A 20,963-nucleotide genomic window follows, 5' to 3' on the forward strand; every position below is an offset into this window, starting at 1 on the left:
CCTTGGCCCTGCAGACATGACAGGACAGCTGACTTCTGTGCAGAACTCTGTGATGGTTCCATATAACATATTGATCTGGTTGAAGAAATCCACAGCTGTAAGGAAAAGATCATACTTAGACTTCTCCTCCCTCAGAGAGAGTCTCCACTTCTGAAGTTTATTGCGCACAGCAGGATTTTTACTTGTTTGATTCACTTGCATCCCACAATTGTCATACATGAAATAAGACATATTCCTTATAATAAAAAAAAAAATGGACTTTCTATCCACTATATCTCTATGGAAAACACTCTTCATTGACTAATGCCCCCAAGTCTTTAGATTTGGATAGAACACATTTCATGATGAAAACCAAAAAAAAACAAAAAACAAAAAAAAACACACCACCATTCTGCATCAGAGCAATAGCAAGTTAGGTTCACAGCAGCCTCCATCTTTCACTTTTTCCTCAATGGGGAAAAGAAAGCAAGTTCAAAAACGTTCCAGTGAGTAACCTAGCAGAAAATCACCAGTTACTTGTCTGCATAATTCTGAAATCTTTAACTTTCACTGTGATTCTGGAAAGTTTTCAAAAGCATTCCAGGCTTGATAGTAGCAGTACAACATGGCATTCAGATCCCCTGTCCACCGATATGTGAATGACAACAATGCACTCCTGCCTAAGAAAGGTGGGTGGGAAGAAAAGTCTAACATTTGCTTCTCTAGGTCAATTATTTGTTAGTAGCACAGGGGTCCAAATCACCTGAGCAATTACCCTGAAAGAGTGGTGACAATTTAAAAAAAAAAAAAAAAAGTTTCAGAAGTTTGCTTACCGTAAACGGTGTTTTCCATAATAGCAGATGAATTAGCCAAGCTGTTTGGGTACATCTTCTGTGCCACTAGGTGCCGGAGCTCTCTAAGATTAGTAAAGTCTTTCAGCTAGGTGCTCCCTCTTGTATCTTGCCACGTTTGCCTGAGGCTCCTCAGTCCGTATCAAAGCAAGTTAGTATGCCATGTCGGAACTGTCCGGGGAGGCGGATGGGTCAGCATGGCTAATTCATCTATCTATGGAAAACACCGTTTACGGTAAGCAAACTTGCTTTTTTCACGTAGATAAGCAGCTGAATTAGCCATGCTGTCTGGGAGTCCCCAGCTGTCGTATTGAGCATATTGATATGAGTGTAGCCTGTTTATTTTCGCTCAATACGGGAATTATAGGCGGACAGTTCTTATGAAGGCATTTTGTGTGTGGAACATGTGCTCTTTTGTAGTATAGTCCGCCCCATGCATGCATCGTCCGCCATTTGTTTGTCCAAACAGTAATGAGATGTGAAGGTATGTAGTGATGGCCACATTGCCACTTTACAGATGTCTATGAGAGGCACTTCATGGAGGTGGGCAACCGAAGCAGCTATTGCTCGAACTTGATGCGCTTTTGGTGTCACAGATAGTTGCTCGGAACGCTTTTGATAGCAGAATTGTATACAGTTGGATATCCAGGAAGATAAAGTTCTTTTTGACACTGGACATCCTGGCGCGTTCGGGTTGTAAGAGAGGAAGAATTGTGAGGGTCTGTTGGGCGAATGGGTGCACTGTTTGTAATAAGCAAGCACATGCTTACAATCTAGCGTATGAAGTTTCCGTTCATTGTCATTGGCGTGAGGTTTTGGATGAAAAGTGGGTAAAGTGATGGTTTGGTTAATGTGAAAACTGGAAACCACCTTTGGTAGAAAATTTGGGTGTGTGCGCAATGTCACTTTGTCATGGGTAGTGAACTAAGACTTGAAGCTCACTAACCCGCCGTGCCGATGTGAAGGCAGTTAAGAAGAGTACTTTCCAGAAGAAGTATCGTAGGTGACAAGTGTTCAATGGTTCGAAAGGCGGTAGTATGAGTTGCTTGAGGACTTTATTGATATCCCAAGGCACTGGTGGTTTTCTTGTCGGGGGGACATAAGTGTAAGACCCCCTTCATGAATCTGGATACAAGAGAATGACATGATATAGGTTGCCCGTTTAGGGGACTATGGTAAGCTGCTATGGCATGTATATGCATTCAGAGTGAGGTCATAGCTAGGCCTTCGCTGTAGAGAAGATGGAGGTAGGTCAGAAGGCGTTCTGGAGGGCATGTGAATGGGTCCATGCCTGCAGTTGAGCACCAGGAAGCGTAGCATGACCACTTTCTGTGGTAGTTGAGTCTGGTCGATGGTTTTCTCAAGGACACTAGTATGTCCTGAAGAAAAGGAGGAATGTTTAAGTTTTGGAACACAAGCCTTTCAATCTCCATGCCATGAGGTACATGGAGGAGGGAAAGAGGATGAAGTAGTGATCCATTCTCCTGGGTAAGTAGCTGAGGGTTGTTGTCCAGGGGAATTGGGTTGTGTATTGATAGTTGTACCGTGGTTGTCCTTGCCACGCTGACTCAATGAGAATCAAAATCTGCCTCGTCCTCGATGCATCTTTGGACTGTGCGAGAGATGAGTGGTATCGGAGGGAATGCGTACAGAAGACCCCGAGACCAGTTTATGAGAAACGCGTCCTGAGCTAGTCTGTGTGGGCTTGGATAGACTGAGCAAAAGTTCTCCACTTTCCTGTTATTCTCTGTCACGAAGAGATCGATGGAAGGAAGGTCCCCCCAAGTGGAGAAAATGCGATGCGCTACCTCTTGATGTAGTTCCCATTCGTGGGGGTGAAATATTCTGCTTAGTTTGTCTGCTCTGGAATTGCTGATTCTGGGCAAGTAAGTTGCTTGTAGAGAGATGGACCTGTGGTGAGCCCACTCCAGGAGTTGGACTGTTTCCCTGCAAGAACTGGACCCTCCTTCTTTGTTTATGTAGAACATTGTGACTTGATTGTGTGAACCATCACTGTTTTCCCTTGCAGAGATTTTTCGAAGGCTCGAAGAGCGGTTTTTGACCGCTTCACGTTCTAGAAGGGGTTTGTGTAGCGTGTTTTCCTTCGTGGACCATAGTCCTTGAGTTTGAAGATGGTCTAGGTGAGCTTCCCAGACTTTGGGAGAGGTGTCTGTGGTGAGTATTATCTGATGTCGAGGGGGGTCGTAGAGGTGATCCCGTCATTAATGTTGATGGGAGTAGCCACCATTGCAGGTCCCTTTTCATGCTGATGGTTAGGGTGATGGGAGTTGATAGTGGATGAAGGAACTGGGTCCATTTATTCTTCAGCCCCCATTGTAAGCAACACATGTGTGTATGGGACTATGTAGATGGATGAACCATGTGTCCTAGAACAGTTAGGATTTGGCAGGCCGGAACAGTTGTACTGTGAAGTAGAATTGAAGATAGGGTGGAGAGAGCTAGTGCTCGCGGGTGTGGCAGAAATGCCTTGTCTTGAATGGTGTCAATGTAGACCCCGATGAATTGTAAGGTTTGCATTGGTTGTAGATTTGACTTCTCGTAGTTGATCAGGAGACCTAGATTTTCCAGGCAAGAAATAGTTCGAAGTAGATTGTCCCATAAAAGAGTCTGATTGGGTGCTACTATAAGCCAATCATCCAGATAAGGAAATATTTGAACCCCCTGTCAACGGAGGTGTGCCACCGCTACTGCTAGACATTTGAAGACTCTGGGGGCAGAGGAGAGGCCAAATGGAAGAACCTTGCACTGAAAGTGTTGGTTGTCCATCTCGAAACAGAGGTAACACCAGGAGTTGGGATGCATTGGTATGTGAGCACATGCATCCTTCAAGTCCAGTGAACACATTCTATCGTTGGGTTGAAGGAAGGGAAGAATGGAGTTGAGGGAAGTCATTTTGAATTTCTCTTTGTGAAGGTATTTGTTGAGTGAGCATAGGTCCAAGATGGGACGTAGCCCCCCTGACTTCTTGGGAATAAGGAAGTATTGTGAATAAGAACCCTTGATGAAATTGTGGGGAAGACAATTTCCAAATGTACTTGTACTTGAGGAGCATTTTGATTTCCTGAAGAAGAGGTCCTCGATGTACTGCTTGATGCTTCTGAGGAACTAAGTGTGGGAGGGTTGGGAGGGATGTGAAATGGAGAGAGTAACCTTGTTTTATTATTGTCAGGACCCATTGAACGGATGTGATGTGGTTCCAGGCTGGGAGGAACTTTGACAACCTGCCCCCTACCAAAGATGTCTGAGCCGGTGGCGATCATACTTCTAAAAACCCGGCTGGGTCTTTGAGGGTCAGCTTGATGACGGGGCTGACAAGGGGCTCTGGGTTGGTAAGTGGTTGGCATGGTGCCTGGTGTTGGTAAGGTTGTTGCCTGGAAGGCTGATAAGTTGGAGGCCTATAGAATGAGTACGGCTTGTACGTTCTGTAGTTGGTTCTTCTGTAAGTAGAAGAAGAATATTGTCATCTGGATGTCGAAGGCTGATGAGGGGATGTCAGTGAAAGAACTGCTGTTTTCTGTTCTTTAAGTTTTGTTGCCATTTTGGTAAATTTATCTCCAAACAAATTATCAGGATGGCATGGAATGTTTGCTAACTTATGTACGTCGTCCCTGGTGGCACTGGATCTCAACCATGCAAGCCTTCTTGCTGCTATAGCGTTTTCCAAGGTTTTGGAGGAAATCTCAAATCTTCGTAAACCGATCGAAGTAGGTGTCGGAGACCTTCTTCCAGATTATGGTATTCTGTGGGCAAACCGGCTTCCGGGGATCCCTGTTGCAGATGTGGCTTTAGAGCCTGTAAGTTCTCAAACAGATATTGTGCCATGAAAAATTGGTGGTTTTGAAAACGTGCATTTAGCATACCTCATTGAAATGACTTTTTTGCAAAGTCATTGAGATATCTTATCTCGAGCTGGTGTTCGAATGAAGTCACGACTTCCTTGCTTTCTGCATTGCAGACTCGACCACTATAGAATTATGTGGGAGTTGAACTGCCAAATAGAAAGGGGGGGGGGGGGGGGGAAGGAGTCCTTCATGCGGTATTTTAGGCCTATTTTTCGTGATGTTGGTGGAGTAGATAGTGGGTTATCCCATGCCTTCTCCATCAATGTAGTCAGTACAGAGTGTTGCGGGAGTGCTACTGGCTCATTTGGAGCATTGAAGATTTTTTAAATCCCTAACATTTCCTGCCGTAAATATGGGATTTTGTTTCCACATTGAGCATTAGACCTACCTTTTCCAAAAATTGGTAATAGGGGAGGTCTTCTGGTGGAGAGGCCGGTTCAGGTGGGACCTCAGCTGGGTCAGATGGATAGCCTGTTGAAGAATCCATATCTAAAAGATCTTCCACTGGTGAGAAAGGCCCCTTTGGCAGGTCTTTAGGAGCTGGACCAGGAATAGCAGGGTTTTCTGGAACATTTGGTGATACCACTGGAATATGTAGAGGTGGCTGATTTGACTACTCCACCGACTGTAAAATATGTGATAGTATTGTCGTGATCTGGGACATAGCTTGGTTAGCTAATCCAGAGGTAGAAGGGATAAGCGGTGGATCTGCTATGTGTGGTAGGTCAGCCCTGAGTATATCTGCCAGTGTGTCTTTAGTGCATGTCACTTTTCCCTGAGGTCTGACAAGTGGTCAAGTGGACGACCGGAGGTGGTACAGCCGATGGAGAATGAAGAAAAGCCCGAAAGTGTACCTGGGGAAGATGATGCGCTGCCCGAGAATCTCGGAGGAGCAATATCCAGGTCAGAGTCGATGACTAGTAGAAGTGATACCTCTCTAGGTCTCTTATGACCAGTGGTGTGCTTCTTGGGCTTAGGCTGCCTTGGTGGAGTCGGAGGAATTAGATGTGCACCGATGTGAGTCAATTGTATCTGTGGTGCGTCGGCAGGATGTTGATGCGACGCATCGGTATCTTTGCATCGATGCACCGGTATGTCGATGGCGTCTATGTTGCATGCGGCCATGATGCTACTGATGCATACCCCGCACCCTGCGTCGATTTTTGACGGGGCATCAACGGCGGGTGTTCTGACCGGGGGGGGGGGGGGGGGGGGGGGAGGTCCACAGAAGAAGCCCGTCTATGAGAAGGGGACTTTTCTTCTCTTTGGGTCTGGGGAGGATCTTAGGAGAGGCCTCAGAAGGGGCATAAGAGCCCGATGGTCCTGCTTTTAGTTGCTGGATCCTGGAAACTCGCTGATGCTGTGCCCTCGGGGACATGCAGCTGCAGTCCTCACAGTTTGCCTGGTCATGATCCAACCCCAGGCAGAGATAACAAGATATATGGCCATCAGTAACAGACATAATCTTGCCACAGGCACAGAATTTAAACCCTGGTCGAGATATCCTGACTGGGATTGATCCTCCTGTGATTTTGATGGATTTTTTTTTTTTTTTTACCTCACAAGAAAATTTCTCAAGAGAAAAGAGCTCCGCGTGCGATCAGTTGCACGGAAAAAAAACAGACTGAGGAGCCTCAGGCAAATACGGGAAGACACAAAAGGGAGCACCTAGCTGAAAGACTTTACTAATCTTGGAGAGCTCCGCTACCTAGTGGCACAGACGATGTATCCAGACAGCATGGATAATTCAGCTGCTTATCTACGTGAAAAAGCAAGATTACAGTAAGCAAACTGTGTTCTCTGTAGATAGCAGGATGAATTAGTCATGCTTTCTGGGTGATGTCCTCCAGGCAGCAAGGCGCGGAGCTTTCACTTAGAATGCAGAGCTTTGCTCTGTGCACAGGTTTCCCGCATGATCAAATCTTCCCCTCAGTTGATACGAAAGCTACTACAGTGCAGCAATGTGAAAAAAGGAAGCTGTCCAGGGAAGAGGGCAGGGCTGCATGGTAAATTTATCCTATTTACGGAAAACACAGTTTATGGTAAGCAAATTTGCTCCCCCCCCCCCAATCGGTTGCTATGAGTATACACATAGTCACCTGATCATTGAGATGTGTTTCTGAAAGGATCTCAGTTTGCACAGGTACTATGTGCAACCCGCCTAATTTGAGGACAGCCTTGACCTCCCATGGTATGATGCAACATTGATGAACCCAGCAAGCTGTCCGAGGCTGACTGTTGGTCGAGGCAGTAGTGAGATGTAAAAAAAAAAAAAGTGTGGCTAGAAAACCATGTTGTCCTCTTGCAGATGTCCAATAAGGGTACATTGTAAAGATGTACAATAGAAGCTGCCATGGCTCTAACTGTGTGCTTTTATTGAGCCAGCAGAACTGAATGCATTGAGTTATTCAATTTGCTATAGTCATCTGGAGATGAGAGAGGCTCCGGGGGGGGGGGGGGGGGGGGGGGGGGGGGATTCTTCCTCCTCTGACAGATTAGGGAGAGAGTGCGGATATCGCTCCATGTCCATCAAGGAGAAGGTGGTTTTAAGAATGGCCGATATCTGGGTCATAGCCGGTGAGGCCACTCCCCATGAGTAGCAGAATGTATTCCTCCGAGTGGAGTCAAGACTGTTTCCCTGTCCGGTCGTGGTCGTGAATTCGATTTCCTGTGCATTTTATGAGGCATAGGCATAGCTGCCATCAATATAGAGGAGTCTGGCCCTCTATGGTGCTCCAATGGTCATTGGTCTTGAGTTGACTTGTATCTCTTGACAAATGGCTCCTGGAGGGGATTGCCTTTTTTGTCATGTTACGGATGACAGAGTACACTCTGTGGAGGATGAAGAGGATCCCTCTGACAAACTCTAGTGGAGAAGACTGAATGTCTTCGCTAGCAGATGGGTCTCTCTCTCCTACCCCCCCCTTGAGCTCTTCTGGTAGGAAAACTATCGAAGGATCCCATGACTTATGACTTTTGGAGGGATGCGAGTCCACAGGCTTCCCTTTGGACTGGTGACTGCCACTCATCTCTTGTTGTGGCATGTGCTGTGGTTTCTTAGTAGACAGTCGTTTGCTTCGATGATTGCTTTGTGCACTTTGACAATTGTGTCGGGTGCTCCTGAAGCTGCGACGCAGGAGGGGCTTGCTTCTATGCCTTTGACTCTTGCTTCGGGTAATTGAGGATGTGTTGTGCGTCAGTTGATTCTGTCGATGCGACGCAAACTCCCTCCACTTTTACGTTGCATTTGGGTGTGTCGTGCTTGGAGTGTGCTGAAGGGCGCGTCTTGGGCTTCTGCATCACTGAGTCGTACTTTGGATGTGCCGGGTGGCCCTCCGGCTCCTGCCCTCCCGGCAATGCAATTTGATGCACATGCCATCGTTTTGTGTCTCTTTTCAGCAGCCTGTGATAGCTCTGGCTCTTGGAATTTTTCTCATCTGGCCATGTTTGGTCAAGGTGTCCATTAGGCCCATTGCCTCCACCCTTTTTTCATGTGAGATTCACTGCATCTTGTGCCCAGGCAAGGATTGGGCTGAATGGTGGCCTTTTTGATGGGGGGGGGGGGGGGGGCACAAGACTCCAATGAAGCCTCACTTTCCCGCAGCCATTCAATTTTGGCTGTGCGCTGCCTCCTGGCCCATGAGGACACCCGTCCACAGTCACTGCATGAAGCCTGCTGGTGATCCAGCCCGAGGCACAGGTAGTAGTAATTATGTCCATCTGTGATGGACATAATTTTGAAACACTGGCAATGTTTAAACCTGGGTATTTTTGGAGCCATGGTAGCACTTAAAAGTGCTATTTGGGGATTGCTAGAAGTGACGAAAATGAGAAGGTAAGAGAAAGGCCTCCTGCACTACTGTCCAGCTGCACAGAAGGAAAAAAACTGGAGGCGGAAGATGGGATTGCACGGGAAGCTACTGCACATGCATGTGGAGCAAACCTCTGCATTCTAAGAGAAAGCTCCGCCGCGTGCCGCCTGGAGGACATCACCCAGAATGGATAATTCAGCCTGTTTATCGTCGGGAAAATGAGCTGTGTGCGTCTGATTCCCATTCCACCAACCACTTTCCTCTGGGAATTTCTGCAATAACAAGACACAGTCTCCACCAAATGAAGGCCAAATAAGAAGCCTTTGATGAGACAGAACCACTCCATGCTACTCTGTAGTCCTAAAGGGGGTCACCCAAGTTGCCACAAGCTTCCTGCCTGAAGCCTTCATACATTAATTTTGGTCTATGATGCATTTGTTAAGATTTTAACAGCAACCCCATTACTCCGCACCATATGAAAATTGCCTTGGATACCCATTTTAACATATATGCAGATCTCACACGCCAAGCTCTTACTGTTAACTGCAATCCATTCATTGAGGTCTTCGCCTTCTGGCAGCATGACTGCTTGCCTCAAGTTCCCGCTTCCCAAGGTAGCCTCTGCATGCTTCAGGAGCTCATATTGATGGGATCCCTCAGGAATATTCTTTTTTGGTTTGAATGTTTTAGATGAGCGGCTTCCACTAAAGGAACACAAAGAGAAATCTACTTATATCTAGGTAATTTTTTCCATTATACTGCTAGTGTACACAATACTGTACAAGGTTAAAAAAAAGTCACAAACTCCCTGTCCCAGAAAGCTTACAGGTCATATCTGAGCACAAGATAGTTAAGATCCTAGCTCAAGGTAAGTGTACATGTTGGAGGTGAAACCGGAACCTGAGTCTCCAGATTTTACTTCTGCATTCTACTTGAGGGTTTTGTTCAAGCAGAAAATGTGTAGTACATACAATCCTAAGTTATGTGGTAAGCTTTGACAAATAATGATGTCTTGAGGGCTAGGTACACCCAAATGCCACACCTCTAATGAGAGGTTTTTTCATTACCTTGCATTATTCAGGTTGCCAACTGCCCCTTCTTTTCAGCTTAGGAAGCAGTGCTTGTTTTGATTTGTTCAACTAATACAGTGAAACCAGTTCAATGGGAAGTTAGGAAGCACTGGATATGACTTTTCTCATCCCTTCCCAACCCAATTCCCATTAACCATTTCATCTTGACCAAGTTGCTGTATATATGCTACAGAATGTATAAATACACAAGTACAGAATCATATCTACACCCAAAAGAAGAAAATTCCTTAGAAGTTCACAGCTTCCCTAAACCCTCTGAGTCTTTTGAAGAGCTGTAGAGAGGGTGGGGCGCTAAGGAGCTTCAGTTCATCAGTCTGTTTGTGATACAGGCACTTGAATACTGCTTTAAAACTGCATTCCCTAACAGCCATGGTTTCATATACTCTGAGGCCCACTGCTATGTCAAAATCGCTTAGTGCATAAAAGACATTCTCCATGGACAACCACTGTAAAATATCCCACAAGCGGGTGACATCATTTGCAGCATCACAACAGAAAAAGGACCAGTCTCTTCCAGCTCTGAAAATACTGGAAAAGATTTCAGATCATGCGTGCATGTTCCAATGACAACACCCCAGTCAGACATAGAAAGATCAGCTAATCTCATCTGCTATTACGTCAGGAATTTTATTTATTTTTATTTTTTTGTTTTAAGTATTTGTGGTTATTTTGGCTTTCCTTTCACTCTAACCAAAACAAAAAAAATGTAAAATATGGCAGACTCAAAAAGGCTCTGTTTAAAACATGTAAGCAATGTGCTAAGAAAATGGAGCACAAGACTTACATGAAATTTGTGGAATATGTTTGGGGCTTTCGCATGATTCCTCTTTGTGTGCCCCATTGGCAAGGATGTCACCTACAGTAGGGGCGGGCAACTCTGGTTCTCGAAAGCTACAAACAGGCCAGGTTTTCAGGATACCCACAATGAATATATATGAGATAGATTTGCATGCATTGCCTCCACTATATGCAGATCTACCTCATGTATATTCATTGTGGATAACCTGAAAACCTAGCCTGTTTTGACTCTTGAGGTCATTCCTGTCCTAGAGCCATAAAATAAAGAAATATGAAGATGCTTTAGAGTTTGGTACAGGTAAAGAATCTTCAAGAACTGAAAAGCATGCACATAAAAGGAAATGTGATGCTTCCTGATCATCACAGCAAAGTAAACAGACCTATATCAAAGTCTAGAATGCAAAAAAAAGTTAACCATCTTTTTATTCGATTTCAGAGCTTTTAGAAGCATTAAAAAATGGCACAAATTAGAACTATCAACAGTGGCGCAAATAAAGGAGCCTAGCTCAAAAAAAGTGCCTGTGCCATCAGCTGTGCAGTTTTCAGCATCATCTATGGTGAAATTATCGATGCCAGTGTCAACAGGGCCTTTATTAGCACCGTCTTCCATAGTGCACACATCAGCGCTGAAAACAAAAAATATCAGCGCAGTCAAATAATACTTCAACACCTCAATCTTCAGCATCATCAGATTCATCTGAGCATTTTTCTAGATCACTAAAGAGAAAACACCCTTGTCATTCAAGATAAAGATTGCCAGAGAACAAAATGCCCAGCATCTCTTGGACTTTTGTGCCAAATTGTCCCCCAGATAGGATTACTGATGCACCCTATCATAGATGGCTCTCTTACTTTGGATGCTTTTAGCCATGTTAGTCTTCATGTAGCTATTGCTGTTCCTGCTGATCTAGAAGGGGGGAGGGGGGGGGGGGGAGGAGACTGCAGTTCTTTTACCAGAGATGGAGCAAGATTACGACACTTGGATACTTTCAATAATGTGAAGAGGATCTTTTCTCAGATTTCGAGACACCAGTTCAAAATTGACCTCAGTCATTCTCACACTATATTAAAAAAAACAAACTCCATGTTCATGAAGCAAACAATAGAATAAGTTCCCAAAAATTCAAAAAGGGAAAGGTTTCTATTCTCCAAGAAATCAGGAGGGCAAAGGCTAATATTGGATCTAAGGGAACTAAAAACGTATTTCTCGTAAAAGAAAAATTCAAGATGAATTTGTTAGAATGATCCTTCTAGACAAGCACATTTGGCTAAATTCGTTGGACTTTAACTCCTGTAAATATGCATCTCCCTTCTAAGGAAACAGCTTCTTCATTTAATCTTCGGGATAAAGCATTACCAATACAAAGTTCTTCCCTTCCTGCTCTCAGTGGTACCAACAGGCTTTACAACGTGCCTGGCGGTAGAAGCGGCACATCTGAGGTTAAAGAAAGTTACTTTTTCCATACTTAGACTGGTTGATCTCAAGCACATCCTTCAAACAGTCTCAAAGGGATTTAACAAATGTTACAAAATGCTTGAATCATTTAGGCTCCAAGATAAACTGGGACAAGTTGAGTCTGATACCAGCTCAGTGCCTGGAATTCATAGGCAAGAGATTAGATATAGGAGGCTACAAAAAGAGTATGCCTTTCAGGAAAAATAATTAATACTTTAAAAGACATGGTCAACAAAGTTTCAAGAAGAAACACAGTCTTGGCATTAATTTTTCTGAAGATGTCAGGTCATTTGGCAACCATTATTTATACCATTCCATGTTTCACATGAGAATACCTCAGTGGGTTCTCAAGAGCCAATGGAATCAGCCTTCACAATCACTAAAGCCCAGGATAACAGTTTCAAATCCACTTTCAAGGTCCCTGACATGGTGGAAATGTCAAAATCATTTCAAGCTGAGCAAACCATTCACAGCTCCAGAATTAAACCATATAATTACAACAGATGCATCACTCCAGGGCTGGGGGACAACAGAATGTGTACACAAGGGCATGCACAGAGGTCAGAAGAATGGATTCTGTATATCAACCTTTTGGAAATGAGAGCAGTATACAAACTACTAACAGTAATTGAGAGCTGGATATCTTACTTAGTAGTTCAGATATGTACAGACAATCTAGTAAATACCTGCAACCTCATGAGTGGGAACTCAACAGAATACTGTTTAAAATTTTTGAAGCCTGGAGGACCCAAAAGATAGGTGTCTTTGCATCCCCCTGGAACAAGCTTGCAATGTACTGCTCAAGACTATCGTTGAATGAGATCTTAACCCAGGATGCTTTCCTGATAGATTGGGGAACACATTTCCTCTGATCAAAGCAAAGAAAGACAGAGTAACAGATACTAATAGTGCAGTTCTGGCCTCAGCACATTTCGTTCCCATGTCTATGGGCTCTAGCACATGCCAATCCTATGCATCTACCTGTTATTCTGGACCTCTTCTCTCAAAACAATTCCATCATTCATCCAAACCTGTGTTCACTAGCATTACTCTATTCACAAAACATAAAAGCAGTAAAAAGCCAAGCATCTTTAAATTGTATAAAAGCAAATAGACAAGGTTCTCAGTTTGGTGTCTCACAAGAGTTGGACTCTTTCAATTGCTTGGTAGATAACATTCTTTCAATATCTCTTACATCTTTCACAGTCAGTTTTTAAATCTAAGTGCTGTAAAAAAATCACTTGAGTATGCTTTCGGTTTACCATACTTTAGTAATGGACTGACCAACGTCTTATCCAACAGTAGCAAACTTAATGAAGGGCTTATTTCATCTAAAAACTCCTATGAAAAAGCCTGTTCAACAATGAGATCTTAATCTTTCTTTTTTTTTCTTTTTGTTACAATTGATGGAACTGCCAACAGGCAGTTGTTCCTATTAGCAATTACTATATATACCAAAGTATAAGTCAAGAAATTTATGCTGGAAAATAGGCCTGAAAAAAGACAATTTGACTTAAGCTAAAGCCAGAAGAATGCTGGGCTGCATAGAGAGGAATATCTAGTAAGAGAAAAGAAGTGATTATTTATCCCCTTGCACAGGTCCTTGGTGAGGCCTCACCTGGAGTACTGTGCTCAGTTCTGGAGACCGTATCTCCAAAGGAACAGAGATAGGTTGGAGGCAGTCCAGAGAAGGGCGGCCAAAAAGGTAGATGGTCTTCATAAAATGACTTATGAGGAGAGATTGAAGAACCTAAATATGTATACCCTGGAGGAGGGGAGGAGCAGGGGTGATATGACACAGACTTTCAGATTCTTGAAAGGTTTTAATGATCCATGGTTAACAAACCTTTTCCGTTGGAAAAAAAAAAAAAAATCAGTAGAACTAGGGGGTCATGATTTAAAACTCCAGGAAGGAAGACTCAGAACCAATGTCAGGAAGTATTTCTTCACGGAGAGGGTGGTGGATGCCTGGAATGCCCTTCCGGAGGAAGTGGTGAAGACAAACTGTGAAGAAGTTCAAAGGGGCATGGAATACTGTGGATCCACAAAGGCTAGAGGATGGGAATGAAGAGAAGAGCCATGGGGGTGGTTTGCTGGAATGGTGCTACGCCCTGATGATTACTACCCTTACTCAATAATCCTTCACATGGTTAATGCAACTCCAACATTGCTCTCTACTTCAATGGCAAAGGGGAAATGTGGAAAAGAGGATTCACATTCATACGACAACCAACAAGGACTGAACTACACAGTTCGGGTAAACAAATAAGCATGGGGTAGCTTGCTTATTGCGGCGGTTACTATTCTAAAACAATTAAGCCTGATATTTCATTTTGAATGCATATACAGCGTTGCTCTCTGTTTCAATGGCAGGATTTATATTCAGACAACATCTAACAAGGCATTGATCTGTGCAGTCTGGGTAAATAAGCATTGGGGTAACTTGCTTGATCAGCGGTTACTACCCTTAACCATTAAGCCTTATGCTCACCTTTGATGCAACTCCAACATTACTCTCTGCATCAATGGCAGGGGGTGGCAGGAAATTTGAATCAAAACAATTATCAACAAGGGCCCTGAACTTGGTGGTCGGTGAAACAGATAAGTTTTGGATCTTGCTGGGCAGACTGGATGGGCTGTTTGGTCTTTTTCTGCCGTCATTTCTATGTTTCCACATATACTATAAAGTTCTCGAGGTATGCACATGCATAAGCACGAATTGGAGGAAAGGAGCAGAGATAGCTGCATAAAATTAAGTGGCTAACCCCAATATTCAGTGCCACTGATTTGTCCCAAAGTTAGCGCACAGCATGTTTTTTTTTTTGTTTTTTTTTTTTATTTGAACATGACTTTTCTTGAATGCTTATCTTCCTGATAAATCACTCATGTTAAACCTCAACTTATACAAGAATCAATGCATTTCAATGGATTTTGGTCTCAAAATCACCTATCAACTTATTATAGACAAATATATACGGGACAACAGGAAGAAGAATTAGCAAGCTACAAACTTTAGTAATTTATGCTCATAAGTACATAAGATTTGCCATACTTAGACCAAACGTTCTGTTTCTATTAATGTTTCTAACAGTGGCCAATCCAGGTTACAAGTACTTGGCAAGACCCCAAGGGATAGATAGAATCTATGCTGCTTATCCCAAGGATAAGAGGTGATTTCTGCAACTCCACCTTAATAATGGTTTATGGAATTTTCCTCCAGGTACTTGTCCAAACCTTTTTTAAATGCAGCTACACTAATAGCTTTCACCACATCCTCTGGCAATGAATTCCAGAACTTAATAATGTGTTGAGTAAAAAAATATTTTCTCTGTATAGTTTTAAATGTGTCACCTAGTAACGAGTAAACAGCTGATTAACATTTACTCATTCCACTCCACTTATGATAAAGATCTATAAAATATCTCCCCTCAGCAGTCTTCTTCAGACTGAAGAACCCTAACCTCGTTAGCCTTTCCTCATAGGGGAATCGTTCCATCCCCTTTATCATTTTGGTTGCCTCTCTGTATCTTTTCTAATTCTGCTATATCTCTTTTAAGATGTGGTGACCAGAACTGTACATAATGCTCAAGATGAAGTTGCACCATGAAGTGATATGATATTCTGTTTTATTTTCCATTCCTTTCCTAATAATTCCTAGTATTCTATTTGCTTTCTTGACTGCTGCTGCACACTAGAAGATTTCAATATATTATCAACGATGATACCTAGATCATTTTCCTGAATGGTGACATCTAACGTGGAACCTTGCATTGTGTAGCTATGGTTTGGGTTACTCTTCCCTAAGTGCATCGCTTTGCATTTGTCCCCATTAAATTTAGTTTGCCATTTGCATGCCCAGTCTCCCAATTTTGCAAGGTCCTCTTGTGATTTAAAGAACTTTGAATAATTGTGTGTCATTGGCAAATGTGATCACCTCACTCACTGCTCTCATTTCCAGGTTGTTTATAAATATATTAAAAAGCAGTGGTCTCAGAACGGATCCCTGGGGTATGCTCCATTGGGAAATTTTACCATTTAGCCCTAATTTCTGTTTTCTATCTTTTAATCAGCTCCACAATAGGGCACTGTCCCCATCACATGACTTTTTAAATTTCCTAAGTGACTTAGTCAAATGCTTTCTGGAAATTCAAATACACTTTATCAACTGGCTCACCTTTATTTACACCCTCAAAAAAATGTAGCATATTGGTGAGGAAAGACTTCCCTTGGCTAAATCCATGTTGGCTTTGTCCCATTAAACTATGCCTATCTATATGTTCAGCAATTTTGTTCTTTATGATATTTTCTACCATACTGCCTGGCACAGACGTCAGACTCTGGTTTGTAGCTACCTGGGTCACTCCTTGATCCCATTTTAAAAACTGGTGTTATATTGGCAAACCGCCAGTCTTCAGGTCCCATAGACTATTTTAATGATAGTTTACAAATTAATTTTAGCAGGTCCACAATTTCATTTTTCAGTTCGTTCAGTGCCGTGGGATGTATACTATCTGGTCAAGGTGATTTGCCACTCTTCAGTTTATCAATTTGCCCTATTACATCTTCCAGGTACACTGAGATGTGTTTCAGTTCTGCTGAATCACCACCTTTGAATATCATGACTGGCATGTGTATCTCTCTTACATCTTCCTCAGTGAAGAACAAACACAAAGAATTAATTTAGTCTCCCTGCTATGGCTTTGTCATCCCTAAGTGCCCCTGTACCCCTTGATCTTCTAACGGTCCAACGGATGCCCTTGCAGGCTTTTTACTTCAAATGTACCTAAAAAAGTTTATTTTACTTCCATGGTAAGCTTCTTTTCAAATTCTATCTTTGCCTTCCTTATCAATGCTTTGCAGTGTTTACGCTGTTTCATGTGTTCTTTATTCAGATCCCTTTTCCATTTCTTGAAAGATGTTCTTTTAGCTGTTATAGCCTCTCAAACCTCATTTAGCCATCCTTCCACCTTTTTTAATGCGCGGAAGACATCTTCCAAAGTAGATATTTTTAAACAATGTTGATGCCTGATGTAAACTCTTAATTTTTACAGCTGCTCCTTTCAGTTTTTTCCTAACCATTTCCCTCAGTTTATCAGTCACCCTTCTGAAAGTTAAATGCTGTCGCAAGTAGATTTCTTTAGTTTCCTCCCTCCAGTGATTAAGTCAAATTTGATAATGTTGTGATCACTTTTGCTGTGGATCCAACACTGTTACCCCTTGAAACAAACCCTGTTTAAAAGAGTTTTCCCTCTTGTTGGTTCTTGTACTAGCTGTTCTATGAAGCAGTCATTTATTTCATTTAGGAACCTTACCTCTCTAGCATGTCCCTCATGTGACATTCACCCAGTCAATACTGGGGTATCTGAAATCACCCATTATTACTCTGCTGCTGGTTTTGTTAGCTTCTCTACTTTCTTTCAGCATTTCATCGTCTATTTCTTCATTCTGGCCAGATGGACGGTAATACAAACCCACTACTATTTTATTCCCCTTTTCCTTTGGAATTTCGATCCATAAAGATTCAACATTGTATTTTGTTCCTGCAGAACTTATCTTCTTTAAAGTATAGTGCCACCCCTCCATCAATTTAATCATTTGATATAATTTGTACCCTGGTAACACAGTGTCCCATTGGTTATCCTCCTTCTACCAGGTCTCTGAGATGCCAATTATATTAAACCTCTTCATCCAGTGCTATATAGTCTAACTCTCCCGTCTTTTTTTAGACTTCTTGCATTTGTATATAGACATTTCAAAGTATGTTTTTTGTTTGCATTAACAACCTGCTTATCAGGAATCTTTCTGATTATTTTAGCATTTATTACAACCTCTCTACTAGGAGAGGTAAGAAGAATATAAGAACAAGCCATACTGGGTCAGACCAAGGGTCCATCAAGCCCAGCATCCTGTTTCCAACAGTGGCCAATCCAGGCCATAAGAACCTGGCAAGAACCCAAAAACTAAGTCTATTCCATGTTACCATTGCTAGTAATAGCAGTGGCTATTTTCTAAGTCAACTTAATTACCGGTAATAGCAGGTAATGTATGCCCTAAACTCCCTGTTCTTTTAGTATCCTTCAAAGATACAGCCTTCTGAACCATGCACATTTGAGCAACTGTTGGCTCTCCCCCCCCCCCCCCAATCACCTAGTTTAAAAGCTGCTCTATCTCCTTTTTAAAGGTTAGTGCTAGCAGCCTGGTTCCACCCTGGTTAAGATGAAGCCCATCCTTTCAGAAAAGACCCCTTTTCCCCCAGACTAATGCCCAGTTCCTAAAACCCTCTTACCCAAACCATCATCTCATCCACACATTGAGACTCTGGAGCTCTGCCTGCCTCTGGGATCTTGCAGGTGGAACAGGGACCATTTCTGTGAATGCTAACCTGGAGTTCTGGATTTCAACTTTCTATCTAAAATCGGCTTCACAATCTCCCTTACGCACTTTCCTATTTCACTGATACCACATGTACCAAGACAGCACTATCTAAAATCTTATGTAGGATGCGTGAGGTCCGCCACCTTTGCACCTGGCAGGCAAGTTATCAAGCAATCATCACGTTCACCAGCCACCCAGCTATCTAGCTTCCTAATAATCAAATCACCAACTACAACTGCCTTCCCTCCTGGGCATGTGCTCCTGGATACATATCCTCAGTGTGAGAGGATACTACATCATTTTGAACACAGGTCCTTCTGCCTCACCAAGGTGATGTTCTCCCTTTCCAGGTGAACTTTCTCCAAGGCAGCAAAGGAGCTACCAGATTGTAGGTGGGACTTCTCTACTATGTCCCTGAAGGTCTCCTCTATATAACTCTGTTTCCCTTTGATCCCTCCAGAGATTGACTCCTTAATCACGGTTTGGTCCTACTAAGATTCTCTTGCAAACCTACCCAAAGTTCCTAGCAAAGGTTGTAACATCTTTCTATCTTAACCAAACAATAGTACTGCCAGTTTTCTTTCTCAAACCCCATACTTCATTGCGAGAGCAATGTCTCCATTCTCTTGACTGTAGAAAAGCACTACTTTTTACTTAAGTCAAAGAACATATTGAAAACCTCACCAATGTTTGTTTTCTATGATGCAAATAGAAAAAGGTCAACTAGTAGGAAGGCAAATCTTATCTTGGATTTCACTATGTATATATATATTTCCATCCCATTAGCATATTTGGTTACAGTTCATCAATTATGAGTGAAAGCAAGTTCCACTGCTCACATTTCACAAGAAATTTGCAGGGCAGCAACATGGACAACCATACATACTTTTACAAAGTATTACTGCCTGCATAATGAGTCTAGCCATGAGCAATCACTAGAACAATCTGCTTTAAACAAGGAGAAATTACTATTTATCTGATAATTTGTTTTCCTTAATGTAGGCAGATGGACTCAGAACCAGTGGGGTTATGCACTTCTACCAGCAGATGGAGATGGAGCAAGCTGACATCACAGCATATATACTCCTGCGGTGACATTAGCCTACCACTATTCTCTTCAAAAGCAACTGTGGACAGGCTAGCAAAAAACGATTAAAAACAGACAACTATTTCTGTACTGAAACAATAAGCAGCTCTGAACCAGGCGAGAACATATAAATACTAGTCTAGGGTCTAGATGAATACTTACCAGTAATCCCCTGGAACATGTAACCACACAGAACCATAACACAATGATTCGGCAGCCAAGGGCGAGAAGCTGAATCCATCTGTCTACATTAAAAACAACGAAATTATCAGGTAAAGTAGTAACTTCTCCTTTCCTAGCACGTACACAGATGGACTCAGGACCAGTGGGATGTACCCAAGCTACTCCCAAATAGGGTGGGAGGCTGCCCTCAGTCCAGTCAAAACCGCGTGTGCAAAGGTTGCGTCCCCCTGGGCCTGCATATCAAGACAATAATACCTGGAAAATGTGTGCAAGGAGGACCACGTTGCAGCTCCGCAAATGTCACTGGGAGACATGTGGATCGGGCCTAGCCTGGCTGGAGAGGTGTTTGGAGTATCAAGGGCTGTGAGTTTGAATCCAGCTTTGGGAAACAGAGAGGGAAGTTGAAAGTGGGTACTAGTCAGTCAGACTTTACCAAAATGATAAGGGGAACGGAACAGCTCCCCTATGAGGAAAGATTAAAGAGGTTAGGACTTTTTAGCTTGAAGAAGAGACGACTGAGGGGGGATATGATAGAGGTGTTTAAGATCATGAGAGGTCTAGAACGGGTAGATGTGAATCGGTTATTTACTCTTTCGGATAGTAGAAAGACTAGGGGGCACTCCATGAAGTTAGCATGGGGCACATTTAAAACTAATCGGAGAAAGTTCTTTTTTACTCAACACACAATTAAACTCTGGAATTTGTTGCCAGAGGATGTGGTTAGTGCAGTTAGTATAGCTGTGTTTAAAAAAGGATTGGATAAAGTTCTTGGAGGAGAAGTCCATTACCTGCTATTAAGTTCACTTAGAGAATAGCCACTGCCATTAGCAATGGTAACATGGAATAGACTTAGTTTTTGGGGACTTGACAGGTTCTTATGGCCTGGATTGGCCACTGTTGGAAACAGGATGCTGGGCTTGATGGACCCTTGGTCTGACCCAGTATGGCATGTTCTTATGTTCTTCTTACAACAATCTAAGCTCTGCCTATGACACTGTCTGAGCCCTAGTGGAATGAGCCCTAACCTGAGTAAGCAATGGCTTTACAGCAGCCATATACGCAACGGTGACCACCTCCTTAATCCAGCGAGCTATGGTAGCCTGCGAAGTTGGTTCGCCCTGTTTTCCTCCACCATAAAGGATAAACAGGCGATACGTCTTTTGGAAAGGTTTAGAAATCTCCAGATACCTCATGACATTTCTCTTGGCATCCAAGGAACACAACAAGCAATATTCCTCTGCATCTCTTTCCTTATCCAAGGATGGCAAAGAAATGGATTGAATTAAGTGAAAATCTTAGACCTTAAGCAAAAAACTAAGGAACAGTATGCAGCTGTATCATTCCTGAAGTCACCTGAAGGAACGGCTCCTGTCAAGACAAGGCCTGCAGCTCAGAAAAATGACATGCAGAACATAATACCACAAGAAAAACTTTTTACGTTCAGTAGCCGCAATGAGAAGCCCCACAG

The 20,963-nt window shown here is 42.9% G+C and overlaps 1 protein-coding gene across 3 annotated transcripts in view; it reads right to left on the bottom strand.

The window, feature by feature from the left end:
* The window catches only part of MOB1A (MOB kinase activator 1A), a 52,722-nt gene that overhangs the window by 25,280 nt on the left and 6,479 nt on the right, over window positions 1-20,963 (bottom strand). For all 3 annotated transcript variants that reach the window (XM_029604156.1, XM_029604154.1, XM_029604157.1), the window contains exons 2-3: window positions 9,043-9,209; window positions 2-95 (exon numbers count right to left, since the gene is read on the bottom strand). In XM_029604156.1, the coding sequence (XP_029460016.1) occupies window positions 2-95; window positions 9,043-9,209 (261 nt within the window). The remainder of the gene's footprint in view (window position 1; window positions 96-9,042; window positions 9,210-20,963) is intronic.

This window comes from Rhinatrema bivittatum, chromosome 5 (assembly GCF_901001135.1).
Source record: "Rhinatrema bivittatum chromosome 5, aRhiBiv1.1, whole genome shotgun sequence".
Classification (NCBI taxonomy): Eukaryota; Metazoa; Chordata; class Amphibia; order Gymnophiona; family Rhinatrematidae; genus Rhinatrema; species Rhinatrema bivittatum.